Below are 24,305 nucleotides of genomic sequence, written 5' to 3'. Positions count from 1 at the left end.
AGAGAGATGCAAAAAGCTATTTCAAAGGAAGCCTTATTTTCTAAGAACGCTCCACATATTACAGACATATCTGTTTGATCCGTGGAGCCTTCTATGTTGTCAGCCTTCTGAAAATCTCAGTAAAGATTTATAAACCAACAGAAAATACAGGCAGGAACTGCAAACACTGAATGTTAACATAAGTTAAAGATCATAAATATGGAATATTAGTGGAATTTTGTGTAACTGCAGAGCTGTGTGATGCCAACTGCTCTCATACAGAATGGATGAGCCAAAATCTAATAGAAATATTTAATAATTTATCAGGCTCAAAAGGCTCCTGTGTCGTTAACATAAGTTGATATTTATTCTCAAATATTGAAGTATGTGGTGCTAAAGTTTATTTTTCTAACTTAAAGAAAAATAAATATATTGTGTGATATTTTAAGGTATGGAGCTATAATCTGCATTGTAAATAAGATGTTGTAATTCTTGTCTTATTTGTATAATTGTCTTCGGCTTATGATTTGGAGGATTTTACTTTACTTGGAGATTCTGGAGAAAGCTGCAATTTTTGAAAAGATATTGTCTTATTTATATAAAATATTGTATTTATTTTTATTATTTTAACATTTTTTTGTGAGGTATTGTAAAATAAATAGCGATGATACAACAATTTGATAGTAATATCTGGATCAGTCCCGATATTGAAAAGAAAATCTAAACGTATCTGTGACAATGTGGCAGATCTATGCAGTCTAATTCTGTACTTTGTGCTCTCCGTGACATCATGCCTTATTACTTATTTTACATCATATTTATACTTCCTAATTGCACCTTCTGAACCATTTGGCAGAAGGTTTGTTGCAGTTTATTTTACATATTTGACCACAGCAGTCAACTTATTGTTTTTGTCAGCTTCTTTATTATTTATTTTCCACTGCTTTGCTCTGACTGAACAAATTAAAGTTGTTTTTACATGTTAGACCCAGTTTGCGAAGGTATTTGTGTATTTAGACACGATGCTGCTGATTAAATACCAAAATCAGAAAGATTTCAAACCGTATTCGAAACATTATGAAGGAAGGCCAAACTATATTAACTGTGGTTCAAATGTAACACTAAGAAACTAAAAATGAATTAAACTTAACCTTCCTTAAATTTCTTTCACCTTTTCTCTCCCCCTACTTCGGACAGGTATTCAGTTTTCCTTCACTCCTGAGAGCAGCACACAGTTTCAAGCCGGAAGTGTTTGTTTTTCAAAATAAAGCACATTTTAACCTTTCATGATGTTTAAATTCATTTCAAACTCTGATTATGGTGAGTGTAAGAAAATCTAGGATATGTAATGTATATATGCTTTACATCGTCCTAAAATATAAAAAAATGTTCTAAAAAGCTTTTATTCTGAAGGTGTGGTGGCTTTTATTTTGCCACGGTGTGATCAGTTACATGTAGAGGAAATCCTGTGCAGTGCTTTTCAAATACAGGAACTACAAAGTGCTTCACGCTACATACACATTCACCCATTCATACACTAGTGGTGTGATAGTGGTACGCTACATTGTAGCCACAGCTGCCCTGAGGCAAACTGACAAAAAGAGACGCTGCCATTCAGTCGCGCCACCATTAACATTAATACACAACGTCCAGTTTTTCCTCTGCAGTTTATATCCATGCACTTCTCCAAACACAAACTTCAGCTGTAACTGAAAATGGTCTGAGCCAGCGACTCACTTGCGTGTTTATCCGCGAGCTGGATGAGGCTGTGAGAGATGTCTCTCCTCCTGTAGAAGCAAACCACCTTGGCCTCGACATTCCCACTGGCGGTCTGAAATAAGAGAGAATGAGGATCAAGGTTGGCATGAAGAAATGCAGCAAACAAGCCCATCTACACGACTCCAATTTCCCAGAAGAACCACCTCCTTTGTGCATCCGTCAAGTTGAGACAAGCTGGAGAGAACAGTAACGGTTTAAAAAAAACAACAACAAAAAAAAGAAAGAAAAGCTGATTGATTTATTGTCACGTTGTACAATTAGTCCAACGGGTGGACTGACAAGTATTAAATGGCAAAACTGATGCTGAGTGATTTAATGTGGGAGAACAGGTGCATCTTAATAATAGAGAAAAAGTGATTTATTTCAGTTATTCAACTCATTAGGTGAAGTTGGCATATAGATTCAGAAATAACTGATTCATTAACTCAGGGGTGTCAAACTCATTTTCGTTTTGGGCCAAATATGATCATGAATCCTCTTAAAGGGCCGGTTGTGCCAGAATGTATTGATAAAACCTGTTCACAAACTGTTAATAAATCCTTAAAATTAAATAATATTGAACATCGTTTTAGTCCGTCCAGGATTTTACAATTGTTTTGTGATTTTTCTGCGATAAAAATCAAAGTGTTTGTGGTACTAATTTGGAAATATTTCTGCTTTTTTATGTCTGTAAATGTGACTTTTTATTACTCGCTGTTTAGATTGTGGACTATAATCTGACATTAAGGCTGAGGCATCTGTTTAGTACAAGTAAGAAACTTTTCGACAATTTTTGTGGAAAATCTGCTATAAACTACCAATTAAATATTAGTGCAAAAAAGTGTAGCGACTCGTTGATTTTGTGTGAATTTCCATGACAATTCTCAAGAAACAGGACGTATTGATTGATATAATTTGGCAGTAAACATAAAAACTGAACTGATTTGATAGATAAAGTAATACTTAAGCACATTTAGGGTTTCGTCTAGAACTTGGAGGGCCACATAAAAAGTTATGGCGGGCCGGATATGGCCCACAGGCCTCAAGTTTGACACAATTTAAACCACTGATAAGATCTTAAAGTCAGTTTTTTTTTTTTATATAAAATTATTAGTGCTAAATGAGACCAACAAAGTAAGGAAAGGGTGTTTTTATTAAAATGGTTATACAGAGCTAGATGCCTTTTTCATTTTTAGCTGGACAAGAAGAAGTGCAGAGAAAGGAAGAAATGTAGCAAATATATGAAACTAGGAAAGCTGCAGCCTCATTCAGATTGTCTGCTTCATCAAAAGGTTTTCAACAAAATCTGAATATTCTTAAAGGGCCGTTTGGACTAGAATGTATAGATAAAACCAATTAAATTGTTAAAATATCAATACATAACTGTTTGTTTCAGCATTCAATAAGTGTAATATCTTTTCACACTGATCAGTCCAACCAGGACTTCGTAATCTTTTTGTTTGTTTTTTTTGCAATCAAAATCACAGATTGTGTGGCGTTAATTTAGAAATATTTGTAAGGAATTTTTACAATATTTGTATGATGCTAAAATTTACTTTATTAATTACCCTGTTGGTCACGGATTATAACTTGACATCAAGTAAGGCTGAGGCAGCTGTCACTTAAACCCAATATTTCTGGCCAATTTTGAGAAAAAAAAATTCAGTAAAATCAGAAAAAATCTGGGGCTCTGTTGATTTTGTGTGAATTGTCCTGATTTGTGAAAAATTGGACGAACTTGTTGATGTAATTTGGAGGTTAGAGGGCCACATAAAAGGCTACAGCAGGCCAGATTTGGCCCCTGGGCCTTGAGTTTGACACTAGTGGTCTACACCATCATGCGGTGCGCTGCTGAGTCGATAGTAATCACTGGAACCCTCCCTGACGAGATCAAGCCACAAAAAGGTCACTGCTGAAACTGCATTCTGATCAAAGTGCTTTAAGCATAACAATGGAAAGTTTCGTGGAAGACAAATTGTGCAAAATCAACAGGGAGAGCCACAATTTTGAGAGGATTGCAAATGCAAAGCACACTGAAGAGTTTGAGGATGATTCAGTAAACGTGGCTTTACTACTCAGGTCAGATTTATGTGATATTTCAGTTCTCAATAAGCGAGAATGACGGAAACATTTTTTCCACATATTACAGACATATCTGTTTGATCCACTTCATGTTTCTTTATTGAGATGATTTTATTTACTCCTCATCTGCCCCCGTTCCCAAAAGTACAATTATTATTTTCATTAATAATGATCAAATCACTGCGTTTGATCGACTAGTAAACTAACCAAACCAAAACTGCATATGGAAAATTCATGGCGTATTGTTCAGAGGAAGCAAACAATGCAGACGAGTTGAAGGTTCATCACCTCTATGAAATACAAAAGGAGCCCCAACCAATTATTAAGTGTCTATAATGAACAGCTCAGAAAGTTTCTTTCGAGTTGTGTAAATCTTTGAAATTGATGTGTGTGTGTGTAATGAACTTATATAATCCACCAATTTCACTTTTTGGTCATATTTTAATCAAACAAGGTGCACATTTGTTTGCAATCAGCAGATCAGACCAGGTGTGTTTTTGATTAGAAAATAAGAAATATATAGTGAAGCAATACAACAGCAGAAGTCATGTTACTCACCCATCACCATCTCAAGTTTATTTAGCAAACAACGAAGATAAGCGACGTATAAGCTCCTTTTTCTCTGCGAAGCAGCAATATTACACTGAATGTCTCCACTGAGAGCAAAGTGCAGCCAAAGTCAAATTCCTTGATTGTGTGGCGAACAAAAAGTCTGATGCAGCAATTCCCCGTTTTGTCTCCATTACATTAATACATTTTTTAAAAATAAATAAAACCTTATTTGTCATTTTTTTTCACTAAATATTTGTTTCCAATTTAAGTATTCAACTCCATGCAAGCAAGTCTAGATTAACAATGCAATGTTTTGGTAAGCTTTGTGTTGGCTTAACTGACACACTCCTTGCAGATATGCTAAAAGAGGAACCTGTACACGTGACCAAGCTAGAACAGCATCAGATCATGTTGCAGATTTATTCCAGGTAAAAGCTGGTATCAGATTCTAGCTAACCGTGCATGCTAAGCACAAATACGTGTGCTTTAAAAGCCTTTATTACAGGTATTATTACGTCAACAAGCGCACACGCCCTTACAGGTGTGTCCAGGAATAAAAAATAAAAAAACGACAGTTGGGAGACAAAGGAACACCTGTCAATTTCAGTCAAACAATTAACACTTGAAATACCAGAGCGCACATAGACATAGGGGCAATAGGTGGAGGTTGCAGGCAGGAATCCAAGTTATTCCCCCTTCGGCACAAAAATGACAAACAATGCAGTTACCTTGTTGAGTTCTTCTATCCGACGGATCAGGTAAGGGTTACTGGAGGAATTTTCAAAGAAGACGTAATCTGCAACGCCAAACAAGAGGTCATCAGAACATCATAGCCAAAATAAACACACTTATGACAAAACAAATCCAACTTCAACTTGGAACATTTCTATTTGTAAGGATGTAACGAAAATGACTCCCAGTGAATTACAACCAAAATAAAATTCCCGAAAGCAAATTTATGAAATACTGTAAAGCATGATTTGTAGCTCTGAGACAGTTACCAGAAAAGTTGGACTATGGGTGTAGAGATCCCGTAACCTTTCAAAACTTTAGCCAATTTCACATTACTATCCTTCCTTTTACCCGTTCTCTACTGTTCATGCAGACCTAAATCAACATTTTCCAAAAACATCTAATTGAACAGTCAGACTATGAGAACCACAATGGAAAAGTTTATATCAAAGCTTGTTTATGTATTACAGGGACCTAGTCAAAGTCCAGACAGGAATCTATCTGATCTGTAGTAAGACTTGAAAACTGATTTTCAGAAATCCTCTCCATCCAATCTGACTGAGTTTGAGTTAGTATTCAAGGAAGAACTACCAAAATGTTCTGTATATAACATGCAAAAGAGACTTGCAGCTGCAACTGGAGTATAAAGTGGCTCTATGAAGTCATGATTTATATTTCTAAAAAAAGTATTGTTTTTGTTTTACTTCAGAATTATGCATTACTGTGTGTTGATCTGTCAAATATACTCTTAAAATAAAATCTTGAAGATTATGTCTGCAAGTTGACAAAATGTGCCAAAGGTCTGAAAGCTTCTGCAAGGAAGCAACTTAAATAAATTTAAATATTACGGTAGTGAAAAAGCATCATTAGTCATTTTCACACTCAAAATCCAAGATGCTTCTGACATGATTAGCAGCAGACAGTTCACATGTGATTGTCACTGTTACAGACCTACTACCGCTTTCCTTGTGAATAAAAACTGATGATTATGTAAATAAGGTTTCAATAGAAACATGACGGCTGCTTAAAGCTTCCTTTTTTTAAACAAAAGGTGATATTTCTGAGACTGGAGTTGGTTTAAAATGGCGGCTTCTGTCATAATTTATTTCTGTTACCCTTCCTCAAAAGTCAAATTTCAAAATGAAATTTAATTCCATCTAAAAATAGAGATTTAGACGACAATCCAGCCTATTTTCTGCTTAGCCTAAGTAAGGTGCTACTGACTCTTGTCTCTGATTCAGGAGCGATGCTGGAGTGACTAGATTTTTTTTAGTTGGATGTTGGTTTTGGATGCTGTGCAGCTGGAAGAATCTTTCTTCTTACTTTTTGACTTTTAGACAATTATCGATGCATAACCATGGCAATAAGGTATTGTTTTCACAACTTGGAGCAGCTGATTAGCGTCCCAAAAGCTCAAATGATATCTGAACTATGACAACAAATCCCAAAGAAGTTGAAAAGGTGATGCAGAGCAGAGAAACAAGGAAGAGGTTCAAGCCATCACTTTCCCCCTAATGGGGGAAAGGATCTCCTACGTTTCTGTCCGGCTTTCTGACCGTACAGCCAGACAGATTTAAAGAAGAGCGACAAAAGCAAGTGAGATGGATTAGCAGTGCTTCCCAACAACTGATTTTGTCAACCAGGACATGCTACTGTGTAATATCATCTCTGCGGCCTGAAAATTGAGCTGTTAGCATGTCATAAAGTATAAACAACAGATTTGGTCAGAAGGTTCTTCAGATTCAATGCAAGACTGACTGCTACTGTAGATCCTTCCTGCCCACAGCATCACCATCAACAACAACTCATTAAAGATACTTGGTTGAGTTACGACAACATTTAATATAAAGGTACATTTGAATTTCAAACCCTTTAATCATCAAAAATTAAACAGAATTCAACCCTTAATCCATTATTACCCTCTGTGAAATGCATTTATATAATAAATGTGTTTCAATTTTTGAAATGCATAATTCATATAAATGCATGTGATGGTTTAGTGAGATGCACATGCTCTGTGTATTACGCAGGAGAGGACTTGAATGCAACGTGGAGTTAACAAAGAGCACCTGAAGGCATCAGAAATGAAGATAAGATACATTGTGATGTGGAAGTGGTTGCCAGAATGGCAAAATATATAGTTTACGCTGCAACAAACAAATGATGCATCAAGGCATTTAGGATAACTTTCCATTTTGAGGTAAAGGAAAGGTCGAGTAAGAGCAAATGAAGGTGTAAGGGTTCAGCCCAGCAGACGCACCGACGCCATGAAGACAATAATTTGATGCTGAATTCCAGCAGAGTGCTAACGAGCTAGCTGGTCGACCAAGCAGACCGATCACTAACCACACTATAAGTCAATGTGTGTGTAATGTTAAGCGCTACGGGGGAAAGAAGGTTTTAATGTCACAAAGATGGTCGTCCAATTACAATGCAGAGATAATACAAGGAGGAAGAGGACGGTGAGCCGCGGCTTGCGCTAACGTTAGCTAAATAAGGACTCGTAGACTAATGGCTGCATGCCAGAAGAAGCAAATACAAAGGCAGCCTCAGACTGACCGAAATGAAATGTCACCAGCCGCTTAAATACACCTCCAGCCGTGGGCTAACACAGCTGGTGGCTCTTCCACGTCCACCGTGAAAGTATTTAGCAACCACTGTAGCGGCTAACAGTGCCGACAGCTGAAAAAAATGTTTACATTACCAGGTAGCCAGTTAGCGAGCTGGCGGCTAGCTGCTGAGAGGCCTGACCCATTTTGGATCCCAAATATTAAGAAAAGCTCACCTTCCGGCTCCAGCCTCACTCACATCTAAACATGCAGCTCAACCGCATCTCACCAATACACGCACAATCACTAACACATCACCAAATAACACAAAGGAGATCCAGAACTTAGTTGTTTCTGTTTGATTTTTTTTTAAAAGGATCCACTAACATACATACCTCCGACCCGGTACATGTTGGCCGCCATTTCTGCCCTCCCAGCGTGTTAACGTAAAGCATAAACTAATCGAATTGACATAAATTAATTTTAAAATATATACATCTAAAACTCTGTTTTCTAAAAAGACAACGTGATTTTTAAATTACGATCGTCGGTACTCCGGATGTGTTCACTATCAGGGGAGAAATTTGGCTACTGAGAAACCGCGGTAAAGCTAGCCGGCTCTGACTCCAGCCGGCCCAGCACACAATATACAAGTGCGCGGTCGCTCAAGACATTATGGTACACCCATTTACGTGCTGCTTTCACAATAAAAGCGCACATCCGGTCCATGTTAGAGCTACTCAAATCCGGCCGCAGCATTTGCAAACAGAAAATAATATATGCTGAGAAACTAATACTATATATATATATATATATATATATATATATATATATATATAGTCATTTTTATCTTTTTCCCCTAAGTTGCCGTGCACATTGCTGAGAAACTCTCTGTTTCCAAAGACTGCTACCACTTCTGGATGAAAGAGGGGCACCTCTAGAACAGAACCAGAAAGTGGCAACCAGATCTGATGTGGAATTTCAAAATAAAAGCCTATCAAAAAAGTCATTTTTTATCTTTTCCATCTAAGTTGCCGTGCACATTGCTGAGAAACTCTCTGTTTCCAAAGACTGCTACCACTTCTGGGTGACAGAGGGACACCTCTAGAACAGAACTAGAAAGTTGCAACTAGATCTGATGTGTAAGTTCAAAATAAAAGCCTATCAAAATAGTCATTTTTTATCTTTTCCCACTAAGTTGCCGTGCACCTTGCTGAGAAACTCTCTGTTTCCAAAGACTGCTACCACTTCTGGGTGACAGAGGGACACCTCTAGAACAAAACCAGAAAGTTGCAACTAGATCTGATGTGTAATTTCAAAATAAAAGCACTTCAAAAAAGTCATTTTTTATCTTTTCCATCTAAGTTGCCGTGCACATTGCTGAGAAACTCTCTGTTTCCAAAGACTGCTACCACTTCTGGGTGACAGAGGGACACCTCTAGAACAGAACCAGAAAGTTGCAACTAGATCTGATGTGTAATTTCAAAATAAAAGCACTTCAAAAAAGTCATTTTTTATCTTTTCCATCTAAGTTGCCGTGCACATTGCTGAGAAACTCTCTGTTTCCAAAGACTGCTACCACTTCTGGGTGACAGAGGGACACCTCTAGAACAGAGCCAGAAAGTTGCAACCAGATCTGATGTGTAATTTCAAAATAAAAGACCATTAAAGTAGTAGTTTAGATCTATTCCACCTAAGTTGCCATGCCCATTGCTGAGAAACTCTGTTTCCAACGATTCCTACCACTTCTGGATGACAGAGGGTCACCTCTAGAACAGAACGAGAAAGTGGCAACTAGATCTGATGTATAATTTCAAAATAAAAGCCTATCAAAAAAGTCATTTCTATCTTTTTCCCCTAAGTTGCCGTGCCCATTGCTGAGAAACTCTCTGTTTCCAAAGACTGCTACCACTTCTGGATGAAAGAGGGGCACCTCTAGAACAGAACTAGAAAGTGGCAACCAGTTCTGATGTGTAAGTTCAAAATAAAAGCCTATCAAAATAGTCATTTTTTATCTTTTCCCACTAAGTTGCCGTGCACCTTGCTGAGAAACTCTCTGTTTCCAAAGACTGCTACCACTTCTGGGTGACAGAGGGACACCTCTAGAACAAAACCAGAAAGTTGCAACTAGATCTGATGTGTAATTTCAAAATAAAAGACCATTAAAGTAGTAGTTTAGATCTATTCCACCTAAGTTGCCATGCCCATTGCTGAGAAACTCTGTTTCCAACGATTCCTACCACTTCTGGATGACAGAGGGTCACCTCTAGAACAGAACGAGAAAGTGGCAACTAGATCTGATGTTTAATTTCAAAATAAAAGCATTTCAAAATAGTCATTTGTTATGTTTTTCCCACTAATTTGCCTTGCACATTGCTGAAAAACTTTGTGTTTCCAGTGACTTCTCTCACTTCTGGGTGACAGATGGACACCTCTACAAGACAACCAGAAAATATCAAACACATATGATCTATAATTTCAAAATTAAATCCCTTTAAAATAATACGTTTTTATTTTTATATACACAAATAAGTAGAAAATGTAAAGAGCTGCCTCACTCAATCATCTTTTTTATATACAGATTTTTCTATAATCTCCTATACATGTACTACTTATATACAAACCAGATTTCAAAACAGGTGTGACACTAAACAATTTGTGAATAAAAACTGAATGCAATGATGTGGAGGTGGCAACATATAATATTTTATTCGTAATAGAACATAGATGGCAGATCAAAAGTTTAATCTGAGTAAATGGAACATTTTACAGGAAATATATGTTGAGTCAAAATTTCACAATGTCTATAAATCCCAAAACAGTTGGAACACGGACATTTTGACCACTCTGTGGCATCTCCCCTTCTTCTTAAAACACTCAGACGTCTGGGGACAGAGGAGACCAGTGTCTCAAGTTTAGAAATAGGAATGCTCTCCATTCATGTCTAATACAGGCCTCTAACTGTTCAATCGTCTTGGGCCTTCTTTGTCGCATCTTCCTCTTTATGATGCGCCAAATGTTCTCTATAGGTGAAAGATCTGGACTGCAGGCTGGACATTTCAGTACCTGGATCCTTCTCCTACGTAGCCATGATGTTGTGATTGCTGCAGAATGTGGTCTGGCATTATCTTGTTGAAAAATGCAGGGTCTTCCCTGAAGGAGATGAAGTCTAGATGGTAGCATATGTTGTTCTAGAACCTGAACATAGTTCTCTGCATTAACGGTGCCTTTCCAGACATGCAAGCTGCCCAGGCCACAAGCACTCATGCAACCCCATACCATCAACGATGCAGCTTCTGAACGGAGCGTTGATAACAACTTGGGTTATCCTTGTCCTCTCTAGTCCGGATGACATGGCGTCCCAGTGTTCCATAAAGAACTTCAAATCGTGACTCATCTGACCACAGAACAGTCGTCCATTTTGCCTCACTCCATTTAAATGACTCCTGGCCCAGTGCAAACGGCTGAGCTTGTGGAGCTGCTTAGAAATGGCTTCCTCTTTGCACTGTAGAGTTTCAGCTGGCAGCGGCAGATGGCACGGTGGATTGTGTTCACTGACGATGCTTTCTGGAAGTATTCCTGAGCCCATACTGTTGTTTCCTTGACAGTGGCATTCCTGTTTGAGGTGCAGTAACGTCTCCTCTGTCCCCAGACGTCTGAGTGTTTTAAGAAGGGGAGATGCCACAGAGTGGTCAAAATGTCCGTGTTCCAACTTTTTTGGGATTTATAGATATTGTGAAATTTTGACTCAACATATATTTCCTGTAAAATGTTACATTTACTCAGATTAAACTTTTGATCTGCCATCTATGTTCTATTACGAATAAAATATTATATGTTGCCACCTCCACATCATTGCATTCAGTTTTTATTCACAAATTGTTTAGTGTCACACCTGTTTTGAAATCTGGTTTGTATATAAGTAGTACATGTATAGGAGATTATAGAAAAATCTGTATATAAAAAAGATGATTGAGTGAGGCAGCTCTTTACATTTTCTACTTATTTGTGTATATAAAAATAAAAACGTATTATATTAAAAGGATTTAATTTTGAAATTATAGATCATATGTGTTTGATATTTTCTGGTTGTCTTGTAGAGGTGTCCCTCTGTCACCCAGAAGTGAGAGAAGTCACTGGAAACACAAAGTTTTTCAGCAATGTGCAAGGCAAATTAGTGGGAAAAACATAACAAATGACTATTTTGAAATGCTTTTATTTTGAAATTAAACATCAGATCTAGTTGCAACTTTCTGGTTCTGTTCTAGAGGTGTCCCTCTGTCACCCAGAAGTGGTAGCAGTCTTTGGAAACAGAGAGTTTCTCAGCAATGTGCACGGCAACTTAGATGGAAAAGATAAAAAATGACTTTTTTGAAGTGCTTTTATTTTGAAATTACACATCAGATCTAGTTGCAACTTTCTGGTTTTGTTCTAGAGGTGTCCCTCTGTCACCCAGAAGTGGTAGCAGTCTTTGGAAACAGAGAGTTTCTCAGCAATGTGCACTGCAACTTAGGGGGAAAAGATTTTTAAAAAATACTATTTTGATAGGCTTTTATTTTGAAATTCCACATCAGATCTGGTTGCCACTTTCTGGTTCTGTTCTAGAGGTGCCCCTCAGTCATCCAGAAGTGGTAGGAGTCTTTGGAAACAGAGAGTTTCTCAGCAATGTGCACGGCAACTTAGGGGGAAAAGATAAAAAATGACTTTTTTGATAGGCTTTTATTTTGAAATTCCACATCAGATCTGGTTGCCACTTTCTAGTTCTGTTCTAGAGGTGCCCCTCTTTCATCCAGAAGTGGTAGCAGTCTTTGGAAACAGAGAGTTTCTCAGCAATGGGCACGGCAACTTAGGGGAAAAAGATAGAAATGACTTTTTTGATAGGCTTTTATTTTGAAATTATACATCAGATCTAGTTGCCACTTTCTGGTTCTGTTCTAGAGGTGTCCCTCTGTCACCCAGAAGTGGTAGCAGTCTTTGGAAACAGAGAGTTTCTCAGCAATGGGCACGGCAACTTAGGTGGAATAGATCTGAACTACTACTTTAATGGTCTTTTATTTTGAAATTACACATCAGATCTAGTTGCCACTTTCTGGTTCTGTTCTAGAGGTGCCCCTCTTTCATCCAGAAGTGGTAGCAGTCTTTGGAAACAGAGAGTTTCTCAGCAATGTGCACGGCAACTTAGGGGGAAAAGATAAAAAATGACTTTTTTGATAGGCTTTTATTTTGAAATTCCACATCAGATCTGGTTGCCACTTTCTAGTTCTGTTCTAGAGGTGCCCCTCTTTCATCCAGAAGTGGTAGCAGTCTTTGGAAACAGAGAGTTTCTCAGCAATGGGCACGGCAACTTAGGGGAAAAAGATAGAAATGACTTTTTTGATAGGCTTTTATTTTGAAATTATACATCAGATCTAGTTGCCACTTTCTGGTTCTGTTCTAGAGGTGTCCCTCTGTCACCCAGAAGTGGTAGCAGTCTTTGGAAACAGAGAGTTTCTCAGCAATGGGCACGGCAACTTAGGTGGAATAGATCTAAACTACTACTTTAATGGTCTTTTATTTTGAAATTACACATCAGATCTAGTTGCCACTTTCTGGTTCTGTTCTAGAGGTGTCCCTCTGTCACCCAGAAGTGGTAGGAGTCTTTGGAAACAGAGAGTTTCTCAGCAATGGGCACGGCAACTTAGGTGGAATAGATCTGAACTACTACTTTAATGGTCTTTTATTTTGAAATTACACATCAGATCTAGTTGCCACTTTCTGGTTCTGTTCTAGAGGTGCCCCTCTTTCATCCAGAAGTGGTAGCAGTCTTTGGAAACAGAGAGTTTCTCAGCAATGTGCACGGCAACTTAGGGGAAAAAGATAAAAATGACTATATATATATATATATATATATATATATATATATATATATATATATATATATATATATATATATATATATAGTATTAGTTTCTCAGCATATATTATTTTCTGTTTGCAAATGCTGCGGCCGGATTTGAGTAGCTCTAACATGGACCGGATGTGCGCTTTTATTGTGAAAGCAGCACGTAAATGGGTGTACCATAATGTCTTGAGCGACCGCGCACTTGTATATTGTGTGCTGGGCCGGCTGGAGTCAGAGCCGGCTAGCTTTACCGCGGTCTCAGACCCCCCTTCCTCCTCCTACTCCTCCTCTACCGATTCGCAGCAGCAGCTTATTACAATACAGTAAACTCAGAGCGGCCGACAGAAGTCGGATAAACCCGAAAAACCACTCACTGTTCGGAGGCGGCGGAGGGGGCTGCGCAGGCGCAAACACAGGCACGTCGAAACAACTAACTAATATGTAATATGGGATTTTATAAGATAGATCAACAAAAAGTAGCCGTAAAATGACCTGATATGAATAAAAGTTGTTTTTTTTTACAGATAAAAACATTGAGAAGTATTAAAGATACGCTCTGTATTTGCATTTTGACACACTTAAATGTTTAAAATTAAATTTAAAAATACTTTATTGATTCCAAAATAGGCATTAAATGTTGTTGTGACTCATATTATTGAAGATTCTTTTAAAAGTTGTTGTAGATGCTGATGGCTGTGTGCAGTAAGGATTTCCTCTAGTGGTCAGTATTACAGTGATTCTGAGGGAGCCTCTGACTGAAGACACTGTTGTTGTGAAGCAGTTTCAAAAAGAAGATCCTCAGGGTTGCCCATAATTTTTAATTATTATTATTATTATTATTATTATTATTATTATTATTATTATTTTATGAAGAATCATTCTTTGCACTATTATCTAGTGATTCCAGTAGTATCCAGAAAGAAACCAGCCTTCTTAATCAGGTTGTTTAGCCTTTTTTGGTGCTAGCCAAAATTTTTGATTTCATTTGTTAAGGGAAAACAAACTTGCCAAAGTAATCTAACTCAATGTAGAAGAAGTAACTGCTTTTATTAGTGATTTATTTTGGATTTAATTCGTGCTTCCTCTTGTCACTTGCTGATGTACTCCTGGACAAGATAGTCAACGCTAATTTCCCTATAGTATTAAACACTTTGATTGATCGGCATGACTAGAAAAATATAGTCAGTCCATTTACCCAGGTCCACTGATTGCCAAATGTGAAGAATAAAGAAACTGCTAAAAGGAAAAACTATCTCACGCTGAAAAAGAAACATATAAAACCCCTATGTAAATAAATTCAGGAATAGATGAGAAACAAGGTTATTAAACAGTCCTAAACATGTTGCCGAAACATCTGTAAAATTCCAGTGAACCCCTGAGAGAGTCATTATCTGCAAAAGTAAAAAAAAAACATGTCACAGTGAAGAAAGCCTACAGGAGAGGCCGACCAACCAAAGCTTAACTTCAAGAACCCATTAACGACTCACCCCGGAGGCCACAAAAGAAAATAGAGCAGCATATAAAGCAATGCATGACGAAAAAAAGACACCGTTAAAAATTGCATCCAATGGAAATTTCTAAGGCAAAATCCACTGCTGGAAACACAAAGGCTTGTGTCGCATTTGTCATACAGCAAATGTTTGGGTAAGTATGCAGACTAACGAGAGAAAAGTGCAGCTTTTGTGGAAAACTGACAGCAAATTTCAGAAAAAGAACTTAATGTAAACATTCAGACATGGTGGTGGTGTCTCATGGACTGCTTTGCTGTAATTGATTAAACTAGAAATTCTGCTCTCTACCAGAACATCCTGAAGCCAATTGTCCAACTAATCGGTTCATGACCTTTGCTCAGGTCAAGGCTACTTATGCTATGCAGCAGGGCAATGAATGAACCCACAAGCCAAAGGCTAAAAAAAACAAGCTAGCAAATAAATTAAAAATAAAGGTTTTGTATTGGCCCAAACAGGTGGGGTAGCTGAAGCGAGTAGGACTGACTTATCATGTCTGACTGATGATCTAAAGATTTGTACAAGATATAGATGAACAAAGTTTTCAAATGATCCATTACAGCCTATTTTTTATTGCTAAAAAGCCCAGAATTATACATGTATAGCATGAAACAGAACAATACATTTGAGTAAATAGTATGTTTGACTCAAAATAGATTGAAAATGCATTTTTCTACATTATTTCCACTCAGTATCATTAATTGAAAGCTGCCCAAATACAATACTATTACCTCTGGGTTATTGGTTAAATTCTGACAGTGCTTTTTCAGTTTGGAAACAAAACAAAAAGCTGTGGTTTTACCGTGGGGGGTTTGTGTTTCTCGCTGCGTGCGCGCATATGACATCACGGATGGGACTGGCTCGCCCTGAGTGGGGTGGAGAGAGTTTTATCCAGACCACAGAGGCAGAAGGAGCGGGCAGTGGGAGAAACAGACGAGATTTAGTTTCATCCACACACGGACCAAACCTATAGGTCCGCTTCCAGGAAAGGCGAGCCACGCCCCGGGGGCCAGGGGAGACCGTCCGCTCCCCCCAGGTGCCCTGACTCCTGAGATGAAAGGAAGAATGGACAGTGAAGAAGAGTTTTAGTCGGGTACAGGTCGCCAAGATGAAGTTCGGGAAGAGCATATGCGTGTTGAATGTGGGGGGAACCCGGTACGCCTTCACTCGTGAGGTGATCAGGGATTTCCCACTGCGGCGCGTCAGCCGCTTACATGCCTGCGCGACCGAGAAAGAGGTCCTAGAATTGTGCGACGACTACGACCGGGACCGGAACGAGTTCTTCTTCGACCGCCACGCGCAAGCTTTCGTGTTCATCATGCTGTACGTGCGCTCCGGCAAACTCCGGTTTGTCCCCGGAGTCTGCGAGCTGTCCTTCTACACCGAGATGCTGTACTGGGGGCTGGAGACCGCGCACCTGGACTCCTGCTGCCAGAAGCGCCTGGACGAGAGGATGTCCGACATCGGGATGGACAGTCTCTCAGAGGGGGACATCATACTGTCCGGGGATGAGTGCCTGACTCCGGAGGAGACGGTGCAACAGATTGCGCTCACCGGACGTACCAAATGGCTCGAGAGGATGCGCAAAACCTTCGAGGACCCTAATTCTTCCCTGGTGGCGCAGCTTCTGGCTTCGGTGTCCGTGATTTTCGTGATTGTTTCTATGATCATGCTGTGCGCCAGCACGCTGCCGGATTGGGATACCGCTAAGAAGTCTACCGTGGAAGAGCACAGGTAGGCGGTGGTGTGCGACCAAACTGCAGTGCTTGAGGGGCTCCCCTCAGTGAAATGCGGTCAGACATTGAGGCGCAATGAGATGGTGCTCTTAAGTCCTGTGCGTAAAAGTGAGACACTTCATGAATAAATCTTTCAAATTGAGTAAAATCCACCACACTGACTCTAAATATAGTTTGTCACTATGTCAAGTCACTCTTTGTTTTGCTGTTTTGTGGTAAAATGTTGTTTAATCAAGATAAACAAACTCCCACTATCAGGATTCCACACCACACCCCTCTCATCATGACATCACATAAGGCATAAGGTGACGAATCGAACCTCCTCAGAGTATTTTTCCACATTTCTCTGCAGGTTCTTCATGTGGTTCTGTTAAGTAATGAAAACTAGTATTTTTCTCTCAATTTTAGGTCTTAGAAAGTCTTATTTATGTGAAGGGAAGATGGACCCATATGCTCAGATATCACTAATTTGAGAGCATTCAAATCTAAAAACCGGATTTGTCCCCTTTTTTGGATCTATTATTAGCAATGTAATCTGATAACCGCACATTTCTCTTTATTTTATAAAGTCAGGCTTAAGCACAAAATTACAAAAAGAAATGTTACAGTACTTTGTGTGACTCTTCTTTAATGACATGCAAACTGTCAGAAGTGATAACAAATATCACCTTTTCAGCCATATTGGAAAAAAAACTCCTGTTTGTCAGACAGGGAACTTGAACATGCACCATTAAGTTTCATTTAGTTACGTCTAAACTTAAACTCTGTACGTACAACATAGTTAGTATGTTGTTAAAATGCCAGGATGGAGGGTAGTAGAAATAGACCTGTAAGATGGATTTTAATGCCAAAAACAGCTTTTTTGGTGTAAAATTGCAAAAATAATTCTGTTGCTCAAAATAAAAACTCAAGTTTCAGACTCATGTAAGAAATTTACATAGACTTTTGCTCTGAGACTTAACTATCTTATGTGATAATGTCTTAAAAATAAGTTTGAAACCCTGATACAGTTCATTTCGATATTTTTAATCAAATTCTTTCTTCAGATGTATTCACTTGTATTAAGTTTGCTGCAGAGAAATGTTACAGTATCATAGAGTTCAGGAAAATTTGCTTGTACAGAACAGTCTGTTCCATTGTAGTGATCAAAGAAACAAGGAATCACCCATCACCCAGGAAGAGGAGCTGATGGAGTGAAGTGAAGCAGGAGTGCAGACTGCATCTGGTGCCATTTTATGAGGGGCAAACTTGCTCAAAAACTAACCTGATGAAAATACTCTATTAGTACAGAAAATGATAGAAAATAAATATCCTTTATTGTCCCAGAATGGTAAAATTAGCAAGTTTAAGGTAAATGGATGCATCCAGATTAACACAAAAGCAAAAACGCATAAAAACAGAAAAATAAGAATGGAAAACTGTACAGTAAGGGCAAATGTTAAAGGATACAAAAACGTATTTTTTCCAGTTGTAAGAAATAATCAAATGAAAAGAATCAGGAATATAAAGCTGTATTTTATGTACTGAATATAAATCATTGTCATCGTGACCTTTTGCTTCACTTTGTCATCTCACACATTATCCTGGGATCACTGGAGTCAAACAGGTAAAGTTGCAACATATTTCTTTATTATTTCACTTTTTTATACAGGTAGATCTCACAGCAACATGAAGCCTCATTTTTAAAAGCAATCTACTTTATATGTACATAGCAATTTGATAGTCATAAAAGTCTATCCAATTGTCTCGACAAGGTAAAACTTAGACAAAATAAAAGAAAATACCAAAAAAGCATTAAGAGCATAAACAGCCACCCACTGATGATTTCTCAATTTACCTTAAGGTGTTTAAAACTTTTAGTTCAATTAAGCTGCACAGCTTCAGGTCCTGCTGTAATTTAAGAAAATATATATATATTTTTTTTCCAGTTCAAGGAAGTCCAAGGAAGTCAGACAAAATGGTAAATGTCAGGTAACCAGAGAATGCACTGTACAATGCCGGGCTTTTACATCCTGTAGTGAACCTCAGCATTTAGCCTGTAAGGAGCTAACAGGAACATTCATATAAATAATAAAACCATAATCAATGTGAGGTAAAAGGTCAGCTGCCGCAGGTTGTTTATTAATGTTAAATGAAAATTACATGCTTTAATTCTATGAAAAGAGCCTTATTTGATTCTCATACTATCAATATTTGACATAAAAGACAGATTTTCAACTAGTAATATCCATTTTTAACAAGAAAAATTTAATTTGTGCAGACAGGATAACAAGGAGAGTAGCAGAGGTTCTCTTTTAGTTTGAAAACAAAATACCTTTAGTTTTGTCAGTATTGAGAATTAGTTTGAAATGCAACAAATGTGACTGAATAATGTCAAAAGCAGCCTGTAGAAGATCGCAAACTAAGGCAATGGAGTTTCCATGGCGGTAAACAACTGCGTCATCAGCATAGAGATGGACAGATATACCAGACGCATTATCCCCGAAGTTATTAATGTAAATTTAACTCCAGTCTGCCAGAATCTGATAAAAACAACAGAGTCACTGTAGCATTAACTCATGCAAGCCGTGCCTTCACACAAAGCAATTAAAAACACAGACATTTTGATTCTGCCTTAAAATAATTTGATGAAAAAAGACAACACCCTCATATATTTGCAAAGCCTTTATTAACAAATAACTCATCTTCAGCGATCCAACATTGATCATATTTCTATCACTGGATCTTGATGGAAACTCCCAAACTGGGTCAATTTATGACTAATTCAGTACAACTAATATTAAAAATAAAACACCATTCCCATAACAGTTAGACTGAAAACAAGACAGAAGTTTTAATCTCCAGATCAAATCATAACTGACAGTTCAAATACCTATTTTACACCTACCTATGTGTCCTGTAAAAAAACATTTACCATGCACCTAAGCCTGCATGGTATCAGTTTAATCAATTATGAAAAAATCCTCAGAAAAATCCTCTAATCTCATGTGTAATTAAATTGAATTATACATCAATTACACATCACATTATCTCAGCTTTGTTTTGCATTAACTTGACAGAAATATGACAGACTATGTTCCCTAATGCAACCAAAATAACTCTTAAACAATCTACTGTTATTTATTATACTCATGAAATTTCCATGCATGAGTTGATAATGGAAAATTACAACAAATAATGTCCAAATTGTGAAACAGAGCGTTAGCTACTGCTATCTATTTCCCTTTATTGATAGATTTAAAATGCATAAATGAGAATGTTACCATTATTTGATCAGGTGGAAGAAGCGATAGGAAAGTCTGATCTGGTCATCGAAATGGCGGCCTGTGAAGAACGATGAGGTTTCATATATCTAGAATTAAGTCATTTTTGATCCAGTGTTTGGTTAAACTTTCCAACCTCTGCCTGGCAGCATAAACTGAGCATTTGGATTTAAGAAATAACCCAGCAGTTGTTAGTGTATTAGTGGAAACATGGTAAATATATCCTGGTGCTTGGTAAACTGGCGCCTCTGAGGACATTATGCTCATTGACGAGTTTCAGACAACCCCATCAATCATTAGCATCCTCACATGGCTGTCACACAAGCCCCCTCAGAGAAAATCAATAATGAATCAATATTATCTACTAAACTTGAAGTGTTAATAACAGAGGGAGCTCTCTCTCATTTCTCTTACCTTTTCCTTTTGCGGTCTCACAAGAGGGCAGTTTCGGTCTGAGTGACTCTTTTGGTCACAAAATGAAAACCTGCATTTCCATTTCTGCATTGTGTTTTTTTTTTTTTTTTTTTTGCTACAGCCTGTCCTCTGAAGGAAGAAGTCCTGAGGAATCTATTTTCTATATAAGGTTAGGTTTTGTTCTCTCAAGCTGGATGTAGCTTTGAGTTTGGAGCTTTTCCAGGGGGTTAGGTAATCAACTAAAAGCGTAGCTCGTACTTGGGGCCAAAGGGATCCAGTTTCATGCCAGTAGATGATGCAGTTTTCTCAGCTGCTTCATAATTTGATTTGATTCAATTGTGGTAATCGCTACAATGTTGGAACATGCGGTCTTTGCTTTCTTGAATCTCGTTTGTGTCAAATACCAGCGGGATGGCTTTCTAATTCAGCTTTATGGCCGTTGCTGTGTTAATTGGGGGATTAATTGTGTGGCTGATTTTGTCACAATTACTCTTTAAGGCTTTTTCTTCTTTCCCTGTGTGGAGTTTAATTCAGCCTCTTTTTCTTTACTTGTATGTCTAAATTGCATCAGATGTGCTCCTTATTTACAATGATTTAAATCCTCTTGCTTGACTTATTCCTGCCTCACACTGACAGACCAAGTCAAGCAGTATCTCACATCAAGCGTACTGTTATCTCTCTGGAGCTCCTCTTCCATTTCCTGTTTATTGTTGAAGTCTTTCTCTCTCCATCTTCCTTCTTTAGGATAGTGGAGGCAGTGTGCATCGGCTGGTTTACAACTGAGTGCATCGTGCGCTTTCTGTTGGCCAGAGACAAGTGCGACTTCATCCGCCATCCGCTGAACATCATCGACGTGATTGCCATTACCCCCTACTATGTCACCATGGCAATGGCCGGAGCTGGGATGCCGGGTGCCGGGCTCGGGGTCGCTGGAGTGATACTGCGCGTGCTGAGGATGATGAGAGTGTTCTGGCTCATGAAGCTGGCCAGACACTTCCTGGGCCTGCAGACTCTGGGGCTGACGCTCAGGCGCTGCTACAGGGAGATGGTCATGCTCATGGTGTTTGTCTTCGTGGCCATGGCGATATACAGCGCCCTGGCACAGTTGCTGGAGCACGGCTTGGACAATAACTGCCCGAACCAGGACTACGCCAGCATCCCGGCCGCCGCCTGGTGGGTCATCATCTCCATGACTACAGTCGGGTACGGGGACGTGTATCCAGTGACGACTTGGGGACGAGTTCTCGGGGGGATGTGTGTTGTGAGCGGGATTGTTCTCCTGGCTCTGCCCATCACTTTCATCTACCACAGCTTTGTTCAGTGCTACCACGAACTGAAGCTCCGCTCCGCTAGATACGCACGAAACGTGACTTCAGAGATTCTGCAGTGAACCAAATCAGACACAAACACAGCAAACCAGAGGATCTCCTTGTGAAATAACCAACTGTGTGAACTGCCCTGTCTCCTGGCTTTGGCACACTGCAAAAACACAAAGTCTTACCAAGTGTTTTTGTTTTGTTTCTAGTGAAATGTCTCAGAAGACAACTAACTTACAAGTAACTGTTCATCCAGATATAGGAGCTTGTTTTAAGACAATAACTCTTTAATATTGATTTTTTTAAAAAGTACAAGTTCCATTGGCACATTATTGAATTTATAACATGAAAAAACTGCGTTATTATGAGTGAGTACTGTTTATTTACTTAAACCAAGCTCCTATATCTTGCTAAAAAGCCACTTGTAAGTCAATTCATTTGTTTTCAAGTGTCCAAATATATTTGCACTAGGATCTAGACAAAAAAAATACTTTGTAAGATGTTGTGTTTTTGCAGTACAGCATTCGATATTGTTGCTTTACATCGTTGGTGTCCAAACTTTTTGCTCTAGGAGCCAAAACTGGCTAATTTAAACCACTCACAGGCCACAAAATCCATTAAATTAAAAATGCAAAAATTAGTTAACTGTGACTTTTATTTTACCTGCTGAAATTTTTTTTTCTTTTTTGGAAATCTTTAAATCATTAAAGATAAAACATATACTGTTGCTTTAATAAAAGAAAATTGCCTATTTTTTGGATAATCAATTCTGTTCTGTTTTGTTTCACAAACCTGAACCATTCTTGAGGAGTCATTTGAAGGGCCACAAGTGGCCCCCGGGCCACACTTTGGACACCCTTCCTCTATCTACATAGTCCCTGTCTCCAGTAGAACTGATTATAACTGACCAGCAAACAACATGAAGTAATCAGTAATCAGTATCTTACCTGCAGAGGACAGCAGAGAGGTTCAGAGGACAAATTTTCAAAATAAAAGTCAAAAGGTATCCCCTTTTCCTGTTTTTGTTTTTTTGTACATTTAAATTTCTCAGATCATAAAATAATTTTAATTTAAAGGATAACCTGAATACAAAAAAAAGTTTTATAACAGGGGGAGAAAGTTATCTATACCATAAATCTAATACTTAGTCCTTGGTAGCAACAACTCCATCACAGTAATTGACGATGAGAATCTAATATTGCTTTGAAGGAATTTTGGATTATGAACTTCCTGTTTATGTGCAGCATCTCAGTCAGATTTAAGTCTAAACTTTGACTATACCACTACAAAGTGTTCATTTTCAGAGTATTTTAATCATTGTGTCATTGTATGAAGTGGGATTGAGCTTGAGGCCAGGAACTGATGGTCTGATATTTTCCTTCAGGATTTCTGTCGCATCAGTAAGAGCAGCCCCAGACCATCACACTGCCACCACCGTGTTTCACTGCTAGTACGAGGTTCTTTTTCTCAATTCTCTGTTAGTTGTACAGCAGGTGTAATAAAATGTACACCTTTCTAAAAGTATTTCTTTGAACATGTCAATCCCCAGATGTTTTGGATTATTTTTCTAAAATGTTTGGAGATCATGAAGAGTTGTTTTTTCTTTGTTGTTTTTATCCATCAGTGATTTTACCTTTTTTTTTTCTCCTATATATTCTTTCTTATTGTTGAATCACATATTCTGACTATAGATGAACCAAGTGGAAATACATTTTTCACACCTGCCCAGATTTTTTTCTTTTTTGATAGATTATTTCCCCCAATAAATTTGTTATTTCTTATTTTAATCAGCTTATCTTTGTTAAAAAATAGTTTGAAGACATAAATTGTTGTTTTTCCAACTTGTATTTGTAAAGTTATATAATAAAAAAAAATTAACAGCAATAGTTTTGGTTTATTTAACCTGTCATAGAGAACAAAACTGGGTGTTTATTTTCCAAAGTCATATGTTCACCATATGTTTCATCCCAAACTAAATATTTAATTCACAAACTAAATGTTTAGCTTGGCCCAAAATATTTAGGTCAAAGCAAAATAGTTCAGATTAGGAAATAAATATTTAGTTTGAAAATTAAATGTTTAGTTTGGAAAATAAACATTTATTTTGAAACTAAAATATTTAGTTAACAAATTAATATTTAATTTGGAGCTAAATGTAAATGCTTGTAAACTAAATAAATTAATTAAATACATTTTCAAGATAAGCATTTGGTTTATGAATTAAATATTTAGTTTGGAACTAAAACATTTATAAACATATGAATGACATGGTTCAAATATGATTGAAAAATTAACACAATTTTTGACTCTATGACAGACTAAATACATCATAATATTGCTGTTAATTATTTTTTTACTGTGCACCTTACAAACGTTATAATCTTATAATCTGATAAACAGATTATATATCATCATTTCTGATGAAAGTGTCTGAGGAATGTCCCTCCTCATTCTGGTGTGAGTTATATCCTAAATTATATCTCCTCCCAATAATGGTTGGTGTAAAAAGTAGGTGTCAGGACTTTTTAAAGGCTG

The 24,305-nt window shown here is 37.8% G+C and overlaps 2 protein-coding genes across 2 annotated transcripts in view; one reads left to right on the top strand and one right to left on the bottom strand.

Moving 5' to 3' along the window:
• mta3 (metastasis associated 1 family, member 3) overlaps positions 1–8,290 on the bottom strand; it is a 29,524-nt gene extending 21,234 nt beyond the window's left edge. Inside the window, 3 exon segments of the mRNA XM_088016390.1 lie at positions 1,717–1,810; positions 5,100–5,167; positions 8,048–8,290. Of these exon segments, the coding sequence (XP_087872516.1) occupies positions 1,717–1,810; positions 5,100–5,167; positions 8,048–8,075 (190 nt within the window). The 5' untranslated portion in view covers positions 8,076–8,290.
• A 7,592-nt stretch (positions 8,291–15,882) lies between these two features.
• Positions 15,883–22,514, top strand: kcng3 (potassium voltage-gated channel, subfamily G, member 3). The gene is made up of 2 exons (XM_014968585.2): positions 15,883–16,775; positions 21,199–22,514. The coding sequence occupies exons 1-2, from the start codon at positions 16,150–16,152 to the stop codon at positions 21,842–21,844; spliced, it is 1,272 nt and encodes a 423-aa protein (XP_014824071.1). The 5' UTR covers positions 15,883–16,149; the 3' UTR covers positions 21,845–22,514.
• Positions 22,515–24,305: the final 1,791 nt, after the last annotated feature.

Source organism: Poecilia mexicana, unplaced genomic scaffold (genome assembly GCF_051168715.1).
Source record: "Poecilia mexicana isolate PSO_F unplaced genomic scaffold, ASM5116871v1 scaffold_19, whole genome shotgun sequence".
Taxonomy (NCBI): domain Eukaryota; kingdom Metazoa; phylum Chordata; class Actinopteri; order Cyprinodontiformes; family Poeciliidae; genus Poecilia; species Poecilia mexicana.
This window is presented reverse-complemented; position numbering and strand designations above follow the sequence as displayed.

What these genes read in the sequence shown, in the direction of transcription:
- kcng3 (XM_014968585.2), top strand. Translation starts at nt 16,150, where the DNA reads ATGAAGTTCGGGAAGAGCATATGCGTGTTGAATGTGGGGGGAACCCGG. An exon ending in TCTACCGTGGAAGAGCACAG is followed by an intron (nt 16,776 to 21,198) that starts GTAGGCGGTGGT and finishes TTCCTTCTTTAG; the next exon opens with GATAGTGGAGGCAGTGTGCA.